The sequence below is a fragment of the Martes martes genome, assembly GCF_963455335.1.
Source record: "Martes martes genome assembly, chromosome: 1".
Classification (NCBI taxonomy): domain Eukaryota; kingdom Metazoa; phylum Chordata; class Mammalia; order Carnivora; family Mustelidae; genus Martes; species Martes martes.
In genome coordinates, this window is record NC_137888.1 from 48,753,885 (window position 1) to 48,775,824 (window position 21,940).

The following is a 21,940-nucleotide window of genomic DNA, read 5'->3' on the forward strand; positions in this document are numbered from 1 at the left end:
ATATGAAAAGAAACTCAAGAAAATATGTCATCACAAACTGCAAGTTAAAACAAGATACCACTATATATGTATTAGGATGGCTAAAACACAAAACACTGACAATACCAAATGTCAACTAGAATGTGGAGCATCAGAAAATCCCATTAGATGCAGGTGGGAATGCAATATGGTGCAACCATTTTGGAAGACAGTTTAGCAATTCCTGACAAAACTAAATACACACTTAACACACAATCCAGCAACTGCAATCCTTGGTATTTAGTGAAACAATTCAGAAACATGTCCACATAAAAACTTGCACATAAATGTTTACTGTGGCTTTATTCATAATTGCCAAAACTTGAAAGCAACCAAGATATCTTTCAACAGGTGATGGGTAAACAAACTGTGTTACATCCACTTAATGGAAATTATTCAGCAATAAAAACAAGTAACAGTGGGATAGGCTGTGCATGTGTCGAGGCAAGGGACATATGGAAACTGTACTTTCCACTCAATTTGCTGCAAATCTAAAGCTCTAAGATATAGTCTTGTAAAAAAAATTTTATTTTTTTAAAGACTTATTTATTTTTGTGAGGGAGATAGAGAGAATGCATGGGTAGGTAGAAAGGCAGAGGGAGAGGGAGAAAAGAAGCAGACTCCCTGCTGAGCGGGGAGCCTGATGCAGAGCTTGATCTCAGGACTCTGAGATCATGACCTAAGCCAAAAACAAGATGCATGCTTAACTGACTGAGTCAGCATGGTGCACCCCCCAAAAATTCTTTTTTTTTAAAGAAACGAGCTATCAAGCCACAAAAAAAGACATTAATGAAGGTAAAATCATATTGCTAAGTGGAAGAAGACAATCTAAAAAGGCTATATGATTCCATGTGACATTATAGAAAAAGTGAAACTGAACATTATTAAAAAGATCAGTGGATCACAAGATTTTTTTAACAGTGAAATTATTCTGTATCACATTGTAATGGCAGATACATGCCATTATACACTGTCTAAACACAGAATATACTAGACAAAATGTGAACCCTAATGTAAACTATGGACTTCAACTAACAATAGTCTACCAGGGATAGTTGCAGTTCAAAATGACATTGTAGGGGGACCTGGGATGCTCAGCTGGTTAAGCATCTGCCTTCGGCTCAGGTCATGATCCCAGAGTCTGGGGATCAAGCCCCACATTGGGCTCCTTACTCAGTGGAGAGTCTGTTTCTCCCTCTCCCTCTGCTGTTCCCCCTGCTTGTTCTCTCTCTCCCACTCAAATAAATAAATAAAATCTAAAAAAAAAAAAAAAAAAAGAAAATTTTTAATGACAATGTATGAGGAGCCTGAAATCACTTCCTCCCACAGACACACCAAATCTATAGTTACATATGGAACAACTCCCTCTGAAAAAACCCAGAAACTAGCTGAACAACTCCTCTAAATATCACAGGAATGAGAAAAAGCATTGAAACATGCAGGAGAAGCTGAGATAATCTAACCATAAACACTACCCCCAGCAAAATGGAACACAACCAGGAGAGAACTGACAACTCCTAGCTTCGCCTAAGGTACAAAGGATTTGGACCCTACAACTGGCACCCTAACTGGGATTGAGCACCGCACTTGGCTCCCTGCTCAGTGGGGAGTCTGCTTTTCCCTTTCCCACTGCTCCTCCCTTCCTCCCTACATTCATGTTCTCTCTGCCTCTCACACACACTCTCAAATAAATATATAAAATCTTTAAAAGGAAAGAAAATTACAGACCAATATCCCTGATGAAAATAGATACAAAATTCCTCAATAAATATTAGCAAATCCAATTCAACCATACAGAAGAATCATACACCATGATCAAACAGGATTTATTCCAGGGATGCAAGGAAGGTTCAACATCTACCAATCAGTAAAGGTGATACACCCCATTAACAAAATAAAAGTAAAACATATCATCTCAACAGATGCAGAAAAAGCATCTGACAAAATTCAACATCCATTCTTTAATAAAAACTCTCAATGAAGTAAATATATATGTAATGTACCTAAATATAATAAAGGCCATGTATCATAGTGCACAGTGCTTACCATACTCAATTGTGAAAAGCTGAAAGTTTTTCCTCTAAAATCAGGAAGAAGACAAGGATTCCAACTCTCCCCACTTTAACAGAATACTAACCAAATCTTGCAATTAGGCAAAAAATAAATAAATAAAAGACAACCAAATCAAAAGTAAGTAAAATTGTCTCTATTCACAGGTGACATGATATTATATATAGAAAAGCTTAAAGATGCCACCAAAAATCTTGAACTTAGGATGGACCCTGAGGGCCTAATGCTAACTGAAATAAGTCAGACAAAAAAAAAAACAAAAACAAATACTGTATGAGTTCACTCACAGGAGGAATCTAAGGAAAAAAAAAGACCAAACTCATAAAAAGAACAAATTTGTAGTTGCCAGAGGTGGAGAGTGGGCAAAGTGAGTGAAAGGGGTCAAAAAGTACAAACATTAAGTTAGAAGATAAGTAAGTCCTAGGAATGTAATATACAGCATGGTGATTTACTTAACAATATTGATTATTTACCTGAAAGTTGCTAAGAGATGTTAAAAGTCTCATCATAAGAAAACTATTACTGGGGCACCTGGGTGGCTCAGTGGGTTAAGCCTCTGCCTTCAGCCCAGGTCATGATGTAAGGGTCCTGGGATCGAGCCCCGCATTGGGCTCTCTGCTCGGCAGGGAGCCTGCTTCCCCCCTCTCTCTCTGCCTACCTATGATCTCTCTCTCTCACTGTCAAATAAATAAATAAAATCTTTTAAAAATATATAAGAAAACTATTATTATGTGTTAATAGATATTAACTAAGCTTACTATGCTAATCATTCTGTAATATATACATGTATCAAATTATTATGTTGTATACCTAAAGCTAATACAATGTTATAGGTCAATTATATCCAAGAAATAATAATAACTTACCAGTATTGGCTTATCAACTATAACAAATATACCACATTGATGCAAAGATATTAATAAAGGAAATTATGTGGGAGTAATAGGGGAAGGGGAATTGAGGGGCATATGGGTATTGCCGGTACTATCCCTTCAATTTTTCTGTAAACCTAAAATTACTCTAAAAATAAAATCCATTAACTAAAAAAATTAACAAACTGACAATATCAAGTGCTAAGAAAGATACAGAGCACCCAGAACTCTCCACACATTGCTGGTGAGAATGCAAAATGGTACAAATACTCTGGAAAACAGTTTGGCAATTAACATACACTTATCATATGACCCAGGAATCCCACTCCTAAATATTTACCCAGAGAAACTAAAATCTATGTTCACAAAAAACATATATGCAAATATTTATAGGAGCTTTATTACTAATGCCCAAAATCTGGAAACAACCCATATGTCCTTTAATGGGAGGAATAAACTACTGATACACACAAAAACATGAATGAATTTCAATGGCATTATGCTAAGTAAAAAGTCATTCTCAAAACATTATACACTCTATGATTCCATTTATGTGACATTCTGGAAAATGTAGAGGTATAGCTACAGAAGACAACATTACCAAGGGTTAAAAGTGGGAACAGAGTGGGGCACCTGGGTGGCTCAGTGGGTCAAGCCTCTGCCTTCAGCTCAGGTCATGATCTCAGGGTCCTGGGATCAAGCCCCACATGGGGCTCTCTGCTCAGCAGGGAGCCTGCTTCCCTCTCTTTCTGCCTGCCTCTCTGCCTACTTGTGATCTCTCTCTCTCTGTCAAATAAATAAATAAAATATTAAAAAAAAAAAAAGTGGGAACAGAGTATAATTACAAAGGAGACAGCACCAGGGGATTTTTTGGAGTAATGAGACAGCATAATATCTTCATTGTCATGATACTTATATGAATCTATACAGATCCTGTAACTCAGAACTGTACACTAAGAAAACACACACACACACACACACACACACACACCCTTTTATTATGGTGGTGGCTGCAAAAGCATATACATTTGTCAAAGTTCAAAGAAGAATTAAAATGGATTAATTTAATTGCATATAAATTCTCAATAAAATTTATTTTAAAAGGGCAAAAAAATTGAACACACACTTCACAAGAAAGATAAATGATAGCCAATCAACATATGAAAATGTCTTAACACCATTAGTCATCAGGAAAATGCAAACTAAAACTAAGTCCAAAAGTCCATCAACAGAAGAATTAAATAAACAAATTGTGTTATAGCCACAAAATGAAATACTACTTAGTAATAAAAAGGAACAAACTACCAATAGATGCAAAACAGGGATGGATTTCAACATTTTACTGAACAAAAGAAGCAAAACACGAAAGAGTATTGTATGAACAGGCAAAACTACCCTACAAAAATAGAAATCAGAAAAGTGGTTGACAGTAGTGGAGTGAGGGTGAGGACAGCAGGCAAAGATAACAATGGAAAGGGAGATAAGGGAACTTTCAAGGCTCATGACAATGCTCTATTCCTTTGGAAACAATGGGACAGAAAACATCACTTTTCATATTCTAGGGAACCATTTTTGAGCAGGATTGGTTACATATGTCACATTAGTCAGTGTTCATCCAATTACATACCCAAGACCTGTGGAACCTATTTCATGTAATTATATCTCAATAAAACCTACAAATAAATAAATGGGTTAAAATTCTGCTAGAGACTATACAAAGTTCTCTCTTTGTCATTCATAGAAACCCACTACAAACGTTAAAAAAGGGTGTGTGGGGAGTGACTGGCTGGCTCAGTCAGTAGAATGTGGGACTCTTAATCTTGGGGTTGTATATTCAAGTCCCACATTAGGTGTAGAGCTCACTTTAAAAAAATAAATCTTAAAAAAAAAGGTGCGTAAGAGAAAAAATTAAGCAAGATACTGGAACAGCCTCAAACTCTACAAACTATGAAGCATATTTAGCAAATACTGTGAAGTCTAAAGAAACAGGAGAGCATAGCAATGCTGACACATGTGCCACTTTAAATCTTCAACAGGATACAGATTTCCAAAACCTTAAGTATCACTATCTTTAAGAAGACATCCAACTAGGGTAGGAAACTAGGCACTGGGGAAAAAAATATGTCTCTGAAGAGACCCTGCTTTGGGTAGCGGGAACTAAAGAAAGTAAATGGTTAGCTTCTCAGAAGAAAGGGACTGCTGAAATCGAGAGTTAAGGAGAAAGAGATTAGAACACAACGACTTAATACCTAAAGAGCTCTCGAGTAATCCACATCTGCCTCTTTATAAGGCCAAAACCTAAAGGAAGATATGTGTGACCCAAGGGTAAAGGAAAAGCACATTAAGTGAGATACTGCTTAAGAAAACTAACCCAACATAAAGCCTATGTCTACTTCCAAAAGACAGTGTATATGTGCGTGTGTATTTAAAATTACACATATTGGGGCACCTGGGTGGCTCAGCTGGCTAAGCGTCTGCCTTCCACTCAGGTCATGATCCCAGGGTCGTGGAATTGAGCCCCACAGTCACGCTCCCTGCTCAGCAGAGAAGTCGGCTTCTCCTTCTGCCCCTCCCCCCACTCGTGTTCACACTCTTTCTCTCCGATACCAGCGATATCAACTGATAACAGTTCACTAAGTAAATTATGTATGGTGACAGATAGTAACTACACTTGTGAGCATAGCATAACATAAAGAGAAGCAGAATCACTACGTTGTATACCTGTAACTAATGTAATTCTGTATGTCAATTTTACTAAAAAAAGTTTTTAATCATGATATATTGTAATTTTTAGAGTACTACAAAGTCAAAAATAAATAAATAAAAGAAGATCTAAATGTGTTAGAAACCTGGATGGCTCAGTCAGAACAGCATGTGATTTTTTTTTTATGATTTTTTTTTTAAGATTTTACTTATTTGAGAGAGAAAGAGAGAGCACAGCAGGGGGAGTGGAAGGCAGAGGGAGAAACAGGCTCCCCATTGAGCAAAACACCCAATTTGGGACTCAGTCCCAGGACCCTGGGATCATGTCCTGAGCCGAAGGCAGACGCTTAACCAACTGAGCCACCCAAGTGTCCTGAGCATGCGATTCTTGATCTCAGGGTTGTGAATTTAAGCCCCATTGTGAGTGAAGAGATAATTTAAATAAATAAATAAATCTTTTTTTTTAAGTTTTATTTATTTATTTGAGAGAGAGAGTAGGGGAAAGGGAGAGCATGAGTGGGGGGAGGGGCAGAGGAATAGGGGAGAAGACTCCCTTCTGAGTAGAGAGCCCAAACCAGGAGTCAATCACAAGACTCTGGGATCATGGTCTGAGCCAAAGGCAGACGCTTAACCAAATGAGCTACCCAGGCACCCAATAAATAAATCTTCAAAAATAAAAATAAATGTGCTAAAATAGAAAAAAAAATTAGTATCTATTAAATGAAAACAACAAAGCACAGAACAGTGTATATTTCATGATCTCCGTTCTATAACAATTAAAAAATAATATAGGGGTGCCTGGGTGGTTCAGTCGTTTAGCATCTGCCTTCAACTCAAGTCATGATCCCAGGGTCCTGGGCTCGACCCCCGCATTGGGCTCCCTGCTTGGAGGAAAGCCTGCTTCTTCCTCTTCCACTCCCCCTGCTTGTGTTCCCTCTCTCGCTGTGTCTCTCTCTGTCAAATGGGTAAATAAAATCTTTAAAGTGTATGTATGTGTGTATACACACACACACACACACACACACACACATACATGTATACATATATATAAATTATTATTTATGTAGGCACATGGGTTTTTTTTGTTTTTTTTTTAAGATTTTATTTATTTATTTGACAGATAGAGATCACAAGCAGGCAGAGAGGCAGGAGGAAGCAGGCTCCCTGCGGAGCAGAGAACCCGATGCGGGGCTCGATCCCAGGACCCTGGGATCATGACCTGAGCCGAAGGCAGAGGCTTTAACCCACTGAGCCACCCAGGCGCCCCAGCACATGTATTTTTTTTTTCAAAGAAATGAAAAAAACTATTAATGGTGGTTGCCATCAGGAAAAAGGAACAGAGAAAGAGTGTTTATTTATTTCATCTATACCTTTCTATACACCTCAAATTTTCTAACCTTAAGCAATTTTTTTCTTTTTATGTCAGCATAAGTCATCTTATCTCATTTATTATTTCTGTTTTTTGTGCCTTGTATAAAAAACAAATGTATTATGATAGTCAAATTTTTTTTTAGATTTTATTTATTTATTTGACAGAGAGAGATCACAAGTAGGCAGATAGGCAGGCAGAGAGGGAGAGGAGAAAGCAGACTCCCTGCCAAGCAGAGAGCCCGATGCGGGACTCGATCTCAGGACCCTGAGATCATGACCTGAGCTGAAGGCAGTGGCTTAACCCACTGAGCCACCCAGGTGCCCTATGACAGTCAAATTTTTAAATAATGTTAAAGCAACTACTATTAATGACAAATCTTTCCTCTGACAACAAGTTAGAATAAATGGTTAATTTTTCTTGTCTGTAACATAACAACATATTCAACATGACTTAAAATTTGCTATCCTAAAATGCTAATGTTATGAACTGAATTGTGCTTCCCCTGCCAATTTCATATATTAAAGTCCTCACTGTCAATATAACTATACATGGAGATGGGGCCTTTACAAAGGTAATTAAGTTTAAATGAGGTCATAAGGGTAGGAACTTAATCCAACAGGACTGGCGTCCTTATAAGAAGAGAAGCACCAGAAATGTGGGTATATAGAAAAAAAGGTCATAGGAAGAAACAGCAAGCAGATGACCATCTATAAACCAAGGAGAAAAGGCTTAGAGAAACCAGCCCTACTGGCACCTTAATCTTGGACTTCAGCCTCCAGAGCCATTGAAAAATAAATTTCTGATGTTTAGACACCCAGTCTATGATATTTTCTTATGTTAGCCTAGCAGATTAATACAGGCTCAAATGGATAAACTGGAAAATCTGAGAAAAATTCTATTTTTAAAAAATGACCATGAGGGGAGGAGTCAAGATGGCAGAGAAGTAGCAGGCTGAGATGGTATCAGGTAGCAGGAGATCACCTACATAGTTTATCAAACCATTCCAAACACATACAATTCCAACAGGAGATCAAAGAGAAGAAGACCAGCAATTCTAGAAATAGAAAATAGACCACTTTCTGAAAGGTAGGACCTGCGGAGAAGTGAATCCAAAGCAATGGGAAGGTAGACCATGGGGTGAGGGGCAGGTTCCCGGCAAGCTGCACAGCAATGGAGCACAAAATCAGAACTTTTTTTTTTTAATTTATTTATTTATTTCACAGAGAGAGAGAGATCACAAGTAGGCAGAGAGGCAGGCAGGGAGAGAGGGGGAGAGAGCAGGCTCCCTCTGAGCAGAGAGCCCGATGTGGGGCTTGATCCCAGGACCCTGAGATCATGACCTGAGCCGAAGGCAAAGGGTTAACCCACTGAGCCACCCAGGCACCCCCAAAATCAGAACATTTAAAAGTCAACTCCACTGAGGGACATCAGTCCAGAGGCTAAGCTGGGGTGAAGCCCATGCAGGGACAGCGTGGTCTCGGGTCCCACGGGGTCACAGAAGGATTGGGGGTGTCTAAGTGTTGCAGAGCTCGCAGGTATTAGAGCAGGGAAGCTGGCTACAGAGACAGAGCCAAGGAAAGAGCGCTCAACTCAGGGTTACCTTAAACTGTGATCCATGGCACACAATAAAGCCCTTAAATGACACACTGGACCAGATGGACATCACAGATATATACAGAACATTCCATCCCAAAGCAACAGAATACACATTCTTCTCTAGTGCACATGGAACATTCTCCAGAATAGATCATATCCTGGGTCATAAGTCAGGTTTCAACCGGTACCGAAAGATTGGGATCATTCCCTGCATATTTCAGACCACAATGCTCTGAAGCTAGAACTCAATCACAAGAGGAAATTTGGAAAGAACCCAAATACATGGAGACTAAAGAGCATTCTTCTAAAGAATAAATGGATCAACCAGGAAATTTAAGAAGAATTGAAAACATTCATGGAAACAAATGAAAATGAAAACATAACGGTTCAAAATCTGTGGGACACAGCAAAGGCAGTCCTGAGAGGAAAATATATAGCAATACAAGCCTTTCTCAAGAAACAAGAAAGGTCTCAAATACACAACCTAACCCTACACCTAAAGGAGCTGGAGAAAGAACAACAAAGAAACCTAAACCCAGCAGGAGAAGAAAAATCATAAAGATCAGAGCAGAAATCAATGAAATAGAAACCAAAAAAACAACATAACAAATCAACGAAACTAGGAGCTGGTTCTTTCAAAGAATTAACAAGATTGATAAACCCCTGGCCAGACTTATCAAAAAGAAAAGAGAAAGGACCCAAATAAATAAAATCATGAATGAAAGAGGAGAGATCACAACCAACACCAAAGAAATACAAACAATTATAAGAACATATTATGAGCAACTCTATGCCAGCAAATCTGACAATCTGGAAGAAATGGATGCATTCCTAGAGACATAGAAATTACCAAAACTCAACCAGGAAGAAATAGAAAACCTGAACAGACCCATAGCCAGTAAGGAGATTGAAGCAGTCACCAAAAATCTCCAAACAAACAAGAGCCCAGGGCCAGACGGCTTCCCAGGGGAATTTAACCAAACATTTAAAGAAGAATTAATTCCTATTCTCCTGAAACTGTTCCAAAAAATAGAAATGGAAGGAAAAGTTCCAAACTCATTTTTGAGGCCAGAGTTACCTTGATCCCAAAACCAGACAAGGATCCCATCAAAAAAGAGAATTACAGATCAATATCCTTGATGAACACATATGTGAAAATTCTCACCAAAATACTAGCCAATAGGATCCAACACTACATTAAAAGGATTATTCACCAAGACCAAGTGGGATTTATTCCAGGGCTGTAAGGTTGGTTCAACATCTGCAAATCAATCAATGTGATACAATACATTAATAAAAGAAAGAACAAGAACCATATGATACTCTCAATAGATGCTGAAAAAGCATTTGACAAAATACAGCATCCTTTCCTGATCAAAACTCTTCACAGTGTAGGGATAGAGGGTACATACCTCAATATCATCAAAGCCATCTATGAAAAACCCACAGCGAATATCATTCTCAATGGGGAAAAACTGAGAGCTTTCCCGCTAAGGTCAGAAACACGGCAGGGATGTCCATTATCACCACTGCTATTCAACATAGTACTAGAAGTCCTAGCCTCAGCAATCGGACAACAAAAAGAAATTGAAGGCATCCAAATTGGCAAAGAAGAAGTCAAACTATCACTCTTTGCAGATGAAATGATACTATATGTGGAAAACCCAAAAGACTCCACTCCACTCCAAATCTGCTAGAACTTGTACAGGAATTCAGTAAAGTGTCAGGATATAAAATAAATGCACAGAAATCAGTTGCATTTCTTTACACCAACAACAAGACAGGAGAAAGAGAAAGGAGTCAATCCCATTTACAATTGCACCCAAAACCATAAGATACCTAGGAATAAACCTAACCGAAGAGGCAAAGAATCTATACTCAGAAAACTATAAAGTACTCATGAAAGAAATTGAGAAAGGGGCACCTGGGTGGCTCAGTGGGTTAAAGCCTCTGCCTTCGGCTCAGGTCATGATCCGGGGTCTTGGGATCGAGCCCCGCATCGGGCTCTCTTCTCAGCAGGGAGCCTGCTTCCTCCTCTCTCTCTCTCTCTCTGCCTGCCTCTCTGCCTGCTTGTGATCTCTGTCTGTCAAATAAATAAATAAAATCTTTAAAAAAAAAAAAAAGAAAGAAAGAAAAGAAAAGAAATTGAGAAAGACACAAAGAAATGGAAAAATGTGCCATGCTCCTGGATTGGAAGAACAAATATTGTGAAAATGTCTATGCTACCTAAAGCAATCTACACGTTTAATGCAATCCCTGTCAAAATCCCATCCATTTTTTTCAAAGAAATGGAACAAATAATCCTAAAATTTGTTTGGAACCAGAAAAGACCTCGAATAGCCAGAGGAATATTGAAAAAGAAAGCCAAAGTTGGTAGCATCACAATTCCAGACTTCAAGCTCTATTACAAAGCTGTCATCATCAAGACAGTATGGTACTGGCACAAAAAGAGACATATAGATCAATGGAACAGAATAAAGAGCCCAGAGGGGCACCTGGGTGGCTCAGTGGCTTAAGCCTCTGCCTTCAGCTCAGGTCATGTTCTCAGGGTCCTGGGATCGAGCCCCACATCGGGCTCTCTGCTCAGCAGGGAGCCTGCTTTCCTCTCTCTCTCTGCCTGTCTCTCTGCCTACTTGTGATCTCTGTCTGTCAAATAAAAAAATAAAATCTTAAAAGAAAAAAAAAAAGAATAAAGAGCCCAGAAATTGACTCTCAGCTCTATGGTCAACTAATCTTCGACAAAGCAGGAAAAATGTCCAATGGAAAAAAGTCTCTTCAACAAATGGCGTTGGGAAAATTGGACAGCCACATGCAAAAAAATGAACCTGGACCATTTCCTTACACCACACACAAAAATAGACTCAAAATGGATGAAGGACCTCAATGTGAGAAAGGAATGCATCAAAATCCTTGAGGAGAACACAGGCAGCAACCTCTTGGACCTCAGCCGCAGCAACTTCTTTCTAGGAACATCGCCAAACTCAAGGGACGCAAGGGCAAAAATGAACTACTGGGACTTCAAGATCAAAAGCTTTTGCCCAGCAAAGGTCAACAAAACCAAAAGACAACTGACAGAATGGGAGAAGATATTTGCAAATGACATACCAGATAAAGGGCTAATATCCAAAATTGATAAAGAACTTAGCAAATTCAACACCCAAAGAACAAATAATCCAATCAAGAAATGGGCAGAGGACATGAACAGACATTTCTGCAAAGAAGACATCCAGATGACCAACAGACACATGAAAAAGTGCTCCACATCACTCGGCATCAGAGAAATACAAATCAAAACCACAATGAGATACCACCTCACACCTGTCAGAGTAGCTAAAATTAACAAGTCAGGAAATGACAGATGCTGGCGAGGATGCGGAGAAAGGGGAACCCTCCTACACTCTTGGTGGGAATGCAAGCTGGTGCAGCCACTCTGGAAAACAGCATGGAGGTTCCTCAAAAAGTTGAAAATAGAGCTACCCTACGACTCAGCAATTGCACTACTGGGTATTTACCCTAAAGATACAAATGTAGTGATCCGAAGGGGCACGTGCACCCGAATGTTTATAGCAGCGATGTCCACAATAGCCGAACTATGGAAAGAACCTAGATGTCCATCAACAGATGAATGGATAAAGAAGATGTGGTATACATATACAATGGAATACTATGCAGCCATCAAAAGAAATGAAATCTTGCCATTTGTGATGACATGGATGGAACTAGAGGGTATTATACTCAGCAAAATAAGTCAATCGGAGAAAGACAATTTTCATATAAGCTCCCTGATATGAGGAAGTTGAGAGGCAATGTGGGGGGTTTAGGGGGTAGGAAAGGAATAAATGAAACAAAATGGGATGGGGAGGGAGACAAACCATAAAAGATTCTTAATCTCACAAAACAAACTGAGGGTTGCCGGGGGGAGGGGGATAGGGAGAGAGTGGTGGGGTTATGGACATTGGGGAAGGTATGTGCTATGAAGTGTGTAAACCTGGCAATTCACAGACCTGTACCCCTGGGGCTAATAATACATTATATGTTAATAAAAAAAAATTTTTTTAAATGACCATGAGTTGTACCAGGCACAAGGAAAAAATATTTAAAATGTGCCATCTTCGGGGCACCTGGGTGGCTCAGTCAGTTAAGCATCTGCCTTTGGCTTAGTTCATGATCCCAGTGTCTTGGGATGGAGACCTGCTTTCAGCTCCCAGCTCAACAGGATGCCTGCTTCAAGCTCTCCCTGTGCCTGCCCCTCCCCCTGCCTGTGCACCTTGTCCCTCTCTCTCTCTTTCTCTCTCTCTCAAACAAATGAAATTTTAGGGGGAAAAAAAGTGCCATCTTAAGCCTTATTCATGAAAGCTCCATAATAATGCTTAATAGCAATAAAATCAAAGTCCAGATTTATAATTAGAATACCTTTTTAAAGTATAGTTCCACCACACTTTAAGATATATCCTCTCAAATTTACAAAACAAGAGCAAAAGAGCAAATGATTCCAATAAGCTTAATATTCTCATAAATTTAAAATATCTTTTCCAACAACAAGATTTAAATTTCAAGAAAACAATCATACAAAGTAAGGTATACTTAAACTGAAGAAGACCCTAATCTCAAAGCATCACTTCAACAAATACCAGAAATAAACAAATTAAAAACTGCAAATACTACAAGAAAACCCCAGCAAGGATATATAAGAAAACGAAAATTCAGTTTTATTAAAATATTTTAAACACACCAAACAACACTATGTACTTAAAAGAAATTAGTTTTTATTTACCCCCTGCAAAGGGAGATCCCAGTGTTCTGATCTTCTGAGTTTGGACAGTGGTGACTGAACATGAACATCTTCTGGTTTCGCATTTAACATCTGTGTTATCTGAAATCAGAATGAGAAAATAATTGATTTAACTGAAATATAAATAAGAATTGAATCATGTTAATCGAACTAACAGAACCACTATATTAACCTGCCTTAATATTTTGCTATTAATGTTTTGGGTTTTTTGTTTTTTTAAATAAGCACTACACCTAACGTGAGGCTTGAACTCATGACCCCCAGATCAAGAATCATATGATCTAATGGCTGAGCCAACCACATGCCCCATTTTGCAATTAGTTTTATTATTTTTTTTTGCAATTAGTTTTAAAGAGTTTTAAATTCAGTGCTTAATTTACAGGCAGTTAAATATAATTTTATTTTAAAAACCTCTCACTCAGGTGTCTGGGTGGCTCAGTCAGTTCAGCATCTGCCTTCGGCTCAGGTCATGATCTCCTGGTGCTGGGCTCCCTGCTCAGCAGGGAGTGTGGTTCTCCCTCTACCCCTCCCCCTGCTTGTTCTCTCTCTCTGTCTCTCTCTTGAGTGCGTGTGCATGTGCACAAAAATAAGTAAATAAATCTTTAAGAATAAATAAATAAAAATTTAAAACCTCTCATTCAGTATTAAGGTAGATAAATTAAGTATCCCAATAGCCCCCAACCATCTCTTACCCACAGTCTCTACCTCTTCTAATCTTTCAAACGCTATCCCCATAGTTCTCTAATACACAAATCTAACGATCACTACATTTAACAAACAACAATGGCACCCGCTACTTAGAGATAAAACTCTTAACAATCTGCAATCTTTAACATCACCCACATATCACCAACTCTACATCCCAACCACACCATTTATTCAACTTCCTTCAAACACACATTATTTTATATATCTAGACCTTTGTATGTACTACTTCCTTTGTATATATGTATGAATCCCCTTCCCTCTATTTTTCCCTTATTAAATACTTCAGATTCAGCTCAAAATTATTCTTCTATGCACATAACTGTCACTCCTACACCAAGGCATTCCTTTCTCTAGGTATTAGTACTTAGTATATTTCTATTATGTTATTTATATTATATGTATCAAACTATATTATAAATATTTGTCTACATGTCCCTCTTCTCCAGGCTGTGGAGGTCTTTAAAAGAGAGTGCTCTGGGTGCCAGGGTGACTCAGTCAGTTAAGCATCTGCCTTCAGCTCAGTTTGTGATCTCAGGGTCCTGGGATTGAGTCCCATATCCAGCTTCCTGCTCACCTTAAAGTCTTGCTTCTCCCCTGGCTTCTGCTCCTCCCTGCTGCTCATATGCACTCTCTCTTACACTCTCGTTCTCTCTCAAATAAATATTTTTTAAAAATTAAAAATAGGGGTGCTATGGTGGCTTAGTTATTAAGAGGCTGCCTTCAGCTCAGGTCATGATCCCAGGGCTCTGGGATCAAGTCCCGTATCGGGCTCCCTGCTTAGTGGGAAGCCTGCTTCTCCCTCTCCCACTTCCCCTGCTTGTGTTCCCTCTCTCACTGTCTCTCCCTCAGCAAATAAATAAAATCTTTTAAAAAAAATTGTTTTTAAATAAAATAAAGAGAGTACCCTGACCTAGTAGACTTTTTATCTCCAAAGTGTATGGCTCATGATGTGCTGAATGAACAAATGAATGTATGGATTGTAACCACAAATTTGAAATCATTTGTTTAGAACTTAAATACCTTAAATTTCACATTAAGAGAAAGTCATAAACAATAGTTAAGTATCAAATTCAGCCTACAAAATATAACATATAATAAATACCATATCAACTATAATCAGTAACAATCCATAAAATGATTTCAGTGAGAGTAGAGCATAAGTCAAGAGGACAAAATAAATTTGAAGAAAGGATATCTCAACCCTTATTTCACTAGCACCTATGAATTGATCCTCTTAGGTACTAATAACTTAATTATCTATATCTAATCTGTATAAAAAGGTACCTCTTTTTAATTCTTCATCTACAAAAGACAGTATAATCTCTAAATCATTTCCTTTATATTCTTAATTAGGGAACAACAATTGCTTCCTCAAAGGATAACGGTAAGGGCTTCAAGCTGTTCACACCCATGGATCCTTTGTGAGCAGGTTAGCCTACATTGGATTTTATAGCATACTCTTTTTCCCAAAAATGGCCAACCAATATTCCACATCCCACATGCTCTTCTTCCGATGTACTACTGACAGTCCTCTAACATCAGGTACAGTCTACATTCCTCCCCCTTGAATCTGGGCAAGACTGTGATGTCCAAGGCTAAATCATTAAAGGCAATACTTGTATTGCTTCAGCCTGGTCCCACATGCTTGTGTGTTCTCCCTTCCTCTTTTTTTTTTTTTCCTCTTTCTCTCAGTATACATATCTCAGGATACCTGAACCAATGAGTAAAAAAATCTTGGACATCCTTAAGCCTCTAAAGAGATCCCAGGGTTCTCTTAGTGAAGAGATCTAAAAAGACATAGATATACACCAAGATACTGACTCTTCTCAGAACAGGTATCAAGATAAAGTGAGTGAGCAAACCTTTACAAGCCCTGGCCTCCAAGCCAACCTAGCTAACTCCCAAGTAAAACAAAGAAAAGTTATCTCCAATTGAACCCTTCCCAGACTGATGATTCCTGAGCAAAGTAAGTTCAAGCCATTAAGTTTGGGGGGTCATTTGTTACATGGCCCTAGTAATAACCTAAAAATTTACTCAGTTCAAACTTGAAGGATAGGGGCACCTGGGTGGCTCAGTCAGTTAAGTGTCTGACTTCAACTTAGCTCATGATCTCAGGGTCTTGGGATCCAGCCCTATGGAGGGTTCCCAACTCAGTAGGAAGTCTTTTTTTCCCTGGATTGCTCTGCCCCTCTCCCCTACCCAGGTCCATTAGCTTACTCTATCTCTCGCTCTCAAAAAAATATTTTTGTAAGAAAAGCTAAAAAAAAAAAAACCTTGAAGGACAGCAACTAAGATTTGGAAAAAGGAAGAGTTGGTTATGCATGTTGAGTATTCTGTAAAATCAGTTTCTTATAAAATATTCCTTATATCTGGGACACCTGGGTGACTCAGTTGTTAAGCAGCTGCCTTCGGTTTAGGTCATGATCCTGGGGTCCTGGGATTGAGCCCCGCATCATCAGGCTCTGTGCTCAGCGGGAAGTCTGCTTCTCTTCCTCCTCTCCCATTCTCTTGCTTGTGTTCCCTCTCTCGCTTTCTCTCTCTGTGTCAAATAAATAAAATCTTAAAAAAATATATTCCTTATGTCTTCCATGGAAGATTTTATATTACCTTTTCACAATAATTTATGTTCAATCACTTTACCTATGAATGGTTTAGATTCAGTATCAATGAATGAATTATTTACCCTAATAAATACTGATGCATACTTCCATTAGAATGGACACAAAACATAATCTATCCTATTTTCAAAAAAGGTAGTTCTCTATTACTCCAAAGTATAGACATATGAAATCTGGATGTTTACTAATACTCTATATACTAATATCAGGAGCTTTGAAAATCAAAGTATAAAAATAAATGAATAATTAATTAAAAATGAAAATCCAAGTATATATAAAAATTATGAACAGAGACATATATTCTATATTACTTTTAATATAGAAAAACCAGAAACAATAATAAAAGAATAATTAAACAAATTTATGGCAAAACTAAACCAAATCAGATACTATTCAGTTGTTACTAAATAACATGTTCCACAAGATTAATGATATTAAGAAATTATTTTGGGGGCACCTGGCTGGCTCAGTCAGAAAAGCATGCAACTCTTGATCTCAGGGTCATGAGTCTGAGCCCCACAGTGGGTGTAGAGATCACGAAAAATACACATATATAAATTTAAATTTAGAAAAAAAGAAATTATTTTGAATATAAGTATAAAAGAGAAACATATAGAGAATGATCTTTCTTAAGACAAAATAAAATACCCATGAGTAGAAATAAAATATGAAAGGTTATATACAAAAATATTTAACAGTGATTATCTCTAATGAGTTAAGAGGTGATTTTTATTTTCGTGTTCTCTTAGTTTCCAAATGTTTTATTTTTTTTAATAGGAATAAAATGCAATTATTAAAGGCAAGGGAAAAATATTAATATTTAAAGCTCCAGAAAAACCTCTCCTGTAGCTTCCTGATTAATAAATTAGAGATTTAAATAACTCACTCTAATATTGTATATGAATATAGGAGAAGCAGATTTCACGTACAACTAACTACTATCGATTATTTCTACACTCACTTTTTTCTTAATGATTAACTAAAAAAAATAATGGAAGCCTTTTTGCAACAATCTCATCTATTCTTAGACAACTTTTAATCATGGTCTCAGCTGTGTACAATCAACAAAGATTCTAAGCTATTCATGATTCTGCAAAGCCTGTAATTCCATTTACAAAAATCCAAATGGAGTCCTAATACTCTCAAGTATTTTCAATAGTCTTCTAATACTTTAAAAAGTCAAATTGAAATTTTTAAGGCAAAAATGGGTTCTAAATCCCCCTTCAAGTTATATGTAAATACATTATCAGAACTCTAATAACTTCCCAAAAAAAGCTCAAGAACATTTGTTTTATTTATTAATGTTCAAACGTAATACTAAACAAGCCCTTCAGCAGATCAAGTCACACAGCTACTTTTAGGTTCACTTTATACATAATTCATTTTAGTATAGCCTTCAAAAGAGAATGCTATCAAAAGCAGATAATCCAGGGGGAAAAAATATACTGGAATCCACGACAAGTTATACATTATGAACATATGCTCTTTAAATGGTTTAGACTGAAATGACCTCTGCCATGTTCTTAACAGAGAACTTCAAAAGCTTAATCTATTACTTGTTCAAATACTACATTGATACAAAGCTATTACTTAAGGAAAACTGGGGGTGTGCCAAAAGGTATAGCCAGGAATTACCAAAGAAGAATAAAAGTCTTAATTTTCAATATTCAGAATAGAGTAGCAACTTCCCCATGTATAAATCCAAAAACTGTGGATCTCCCCAAAGTATTTACACTCTTACTTCACATCTATCAAGAGATCAGTCTTGAATTAACTTGAATTCAGCTATCAAAAGGCCAAAAATAATTTAGTAGATAATTATGTTCCAGAGATTTAACTACAAGGATAATGACTACAGCACTGGTTTTTTTTTGTTTGTTTGTTTGTTTGTTTTAATTAAAAGCAACTCAAGTGGCACCTGGCTGGCTCAGTCACTAGGGCATGTGACTCTTGATCTCAGGGTCATGAGTTTAGTCCCACACCGGACATAGAGTTTACTCAAAACAAACAAACAAGCAAACAAAAAACTTCAAAACAATGATAGGATATTGGTTAAATTAACTGTGATATACCCATATAACTGAATACAATGTAGTCATTAAAAATGTTTGCCATTGTTTCCCTGGTACTTATGCCTAGTATAGTGTCAAATACATGTTAAATATTCAATAAGTATCTACCCAGCAATGCTTTAAATCAGATTTCAGAAAACGATGTTCACAATATATAGTTAAGTAGAAAAAGCAAATATAAACAGTATTCTGTGGTTTTCTATTTTTTAATACTTAAATATGTGTTTATTACAGGTGGGGCGCCTGAGTGGCCCAGTGGTAAAGCATCTGCCTTCAGCCCAGGTCATGATCCCAGGGTCCTGGGATTGAGTCCCACATCAAGCTCCGTGCTCCGTGGGAAGACTGCTTCTCCCTCTCCCACTCCCCCTGCTTGTGTTCCCTCTCTCACTGTGTCTCTCTCTCTCTCTAATAAATAAAATCTTTTAAAAAAATAAATATATATGTGTTTATTACAGATGGATATACAGACGGAAAAACTAGAAAGATATACATCCAGGGGCGCCTAGGTGGCTCAGTGGGTTAAAGCCTCTGCCTTCGGCTCAGGTCATGATCCCAAGGTCCTGGGATGAGTCCCGCATGGGGCTCCTGCTTCTCTCTCTGCCTCTGTGTGCCACTCTGCCTGCCACTCTGCCTGCTTGTGCGCATGCACTCTTGCTCTCTCTCTCTCTCTGACAAATAAATAAATAAAATCTTTAAAAAAAAAATTATCAGTACTAAACTCATGGTTTTTCATAGATGTACAGATAAATACAGAAATATAGAGATATGTGTATCTGTATAGATTAGTATACAAAAATTTTTCTAGTCTTTTCTAGTGAGAGCATAGAAACAATGACACCTCACAAGCAATGAGCATACCTAGCACCCAGACCTGGATTTCTAAATACTGTTCTTCAATGAAAGAACCAGGGCTCTCTGAAATGTATCATGGAGTACCAGAAATAAGTACCAAAAAAAAAAAAAAAGGAGTACGTTAAAAGGGCACAGAACACAAACTAAAAGCCAATACCTACGCTAAACATTTTGTTTCAATCAGAAAAGCCAATAATGCTATAATAAATTACAACCCATAGAATAAATACCCTTGAGTCCATATTAATAAAAATAGGTAATTTAATAAATAAATAAGAAGAAAAGAGGGGCAGATCTCCCTTACAGATGAACTTCGGTTAATAAATGCAGAGGGAATGAGGGAAATAGAAAATCACCAACAGAATATCATATACACAACTCTTGCAGGGCAAACCCACTGCTACATGGTAAAACAGTGGGTGGAAGTTTAAGAAATAGTATATCTGCATAGATTCAAAGTATCTCTCACAAGATATCTATTTATTACAAAGTAAAGGAGTAACTTTACAATAGAATAACCAGATAGTAGCCATCTTAAGTAGGTAGTCAAGAATGACATCACCAGTAATAAGACCTATCATTATTGTATACTGTGTACTCCTGACAGGATACAGTAAGAAGGGCATATCATGTGATATTCTTTATAAAAATCCCTAACTTTAATCTAATCAAAAGAAACCTGGCTGGCTCAGTTGGAAGAGCAGGAGACTCTTGATCTTGGGGTTGTGAGTTCAAGCCCCACATTGGGTATAGAAATTACTTTTAAAAAAAGGAAAAAGGAGCACCTGGGTGGCTCAGTGGGTTAAGCCTCTGCCTTCAGCCCAGGTCATGATCTCAGGGTCCTGGGATCAAGCCCACATTGGGCTCTCTGCTCAGCGGGGAGCCTGCTTCCCCCCTCTCTCTGTCTGCTGCTCTGCCTACTTGTGATCTCTCTCCCTCTGTCAAATAAATAAGTAAAAATCTTTAAAAAAAAAAAAAAAAAGAAAAGAAAAGAAAAGAAAAAGAAAAAAGGGAGACCAGAGACAAACCCAAACCAAAGAATATTCAACAAAATACTGACAAAATCATAGTACTCTAAAAATGTCATGATCATTAAAGAACAAAGACTGAAGAGCTGTCATAGAATGAAGGAAATCAAGGAGATATGATGCCTAATGTAATGTGCAATCCTGGAATCGAAAAACAATATTAGTTTAAAAAAAAAAACTGAAGAAATCCAAATAATGTCTGTAGCTTAAAGTACTGTACCAAAGTTAATTTCTTAAATTTTGGTCATTATACTGTAGTTATATAGATATTAACACTAGGGGAAGCTGAGTGAAGGGTAGATGTGAATGCTATACTATTTCTGTAAATTTTCTATAAATCTAAAGTTATTTGAAAATAAAAAGTTAAAAAAATACTGTTGTACATCTAAAAACAAGAAAGAAAAATATATTTACTCAATATTATGAATATCTAATGGTGGACTTTCAACTGCATGAAGCAGCAACTGAAAGCAGGGCATTTCACTTCACTAGAGGTATTAAACACAAAAGAAGGGGCGCCTGGGTGGCTCAGTGGGTTAAAGCCTCTGCCTTCAGCTCGGGTCATGATCCCAGGGTCCTGGGATCGAGCCCCACGTCGGGCTCTCTGCTCAGCAGGGAGCCTGCTTCCTCCTCTCTCTCTGCCTGCCTCTCTGCCTACTTGTGATCTCTGTCTGTCAAATAAATAAATAAAATCTTTAAAAAAAAAAAAAAACACAAAAGAAGAGGTAGTCAACAGAGGTATTTAAAGCTGGGTATGACAGCAATGTAAGAATTTATTTTTACGCCCCCTCACTTATACCACTTAAGTCAAATCCAGAATTTTGAAAGAAATCATACCCAGAAATGTGAAGTAAGCCAAGGTAGAAGAGTACCTAAAGACATGCTCTGTTTGGTCTTGTCTGTATGCTCTTGATTCCCTCCCACAGCCCTCATTATGATTTCTTCACTTTATTCCATGAAATATGCCAAATTAAAGTTCTCTGTGCCAAATTAAAAGTCCTCTATGCATAATTTGGAATGCTTCAGAAAAAAGTGTCTAATAAATTATGAGGTATATCAGGGAACTACTGTGTTTAAATCACAATATTCTAGAGGAAAAAAGATAATCTTTCTAAAAAGAAACTAAATTTTTGAAACACTTCCAACATAAGTAGAAAATTCACTTTGCTTCTTTTGCTACTATCCGCTCACACGGAAGGAAGGAAGGAAGGAAGGAAGGAAGGAAGGAATTTTAATAGG

The 21,940-nt window shown here is 37.6% G+C and overlaps 1 protein-coding gene across 1 annotated transcript in view; it reads right to left on the bottom strand.

Annotated features, from left to right (window-relative positions):
• SENP7 (SUMO specific peptidase 7) overlaps nucleotides 1-21,940 on the bottom strand; it is a 164,019-nt gene that overhangs the window by 123,718 nt on the left and 18,361 nt on the right. The window contains exon 3 of the mRNA XM_080799916.1: nucleotides 13,406-13,504. Coding sequence (XP_080656042.1) covers nucleotides 13,406-13,504 — 99 coding nt within the window. The remainder of the gene's footprint in view (nucleotides 1-13,405; nucleotides 13,505-21,940) is intronic.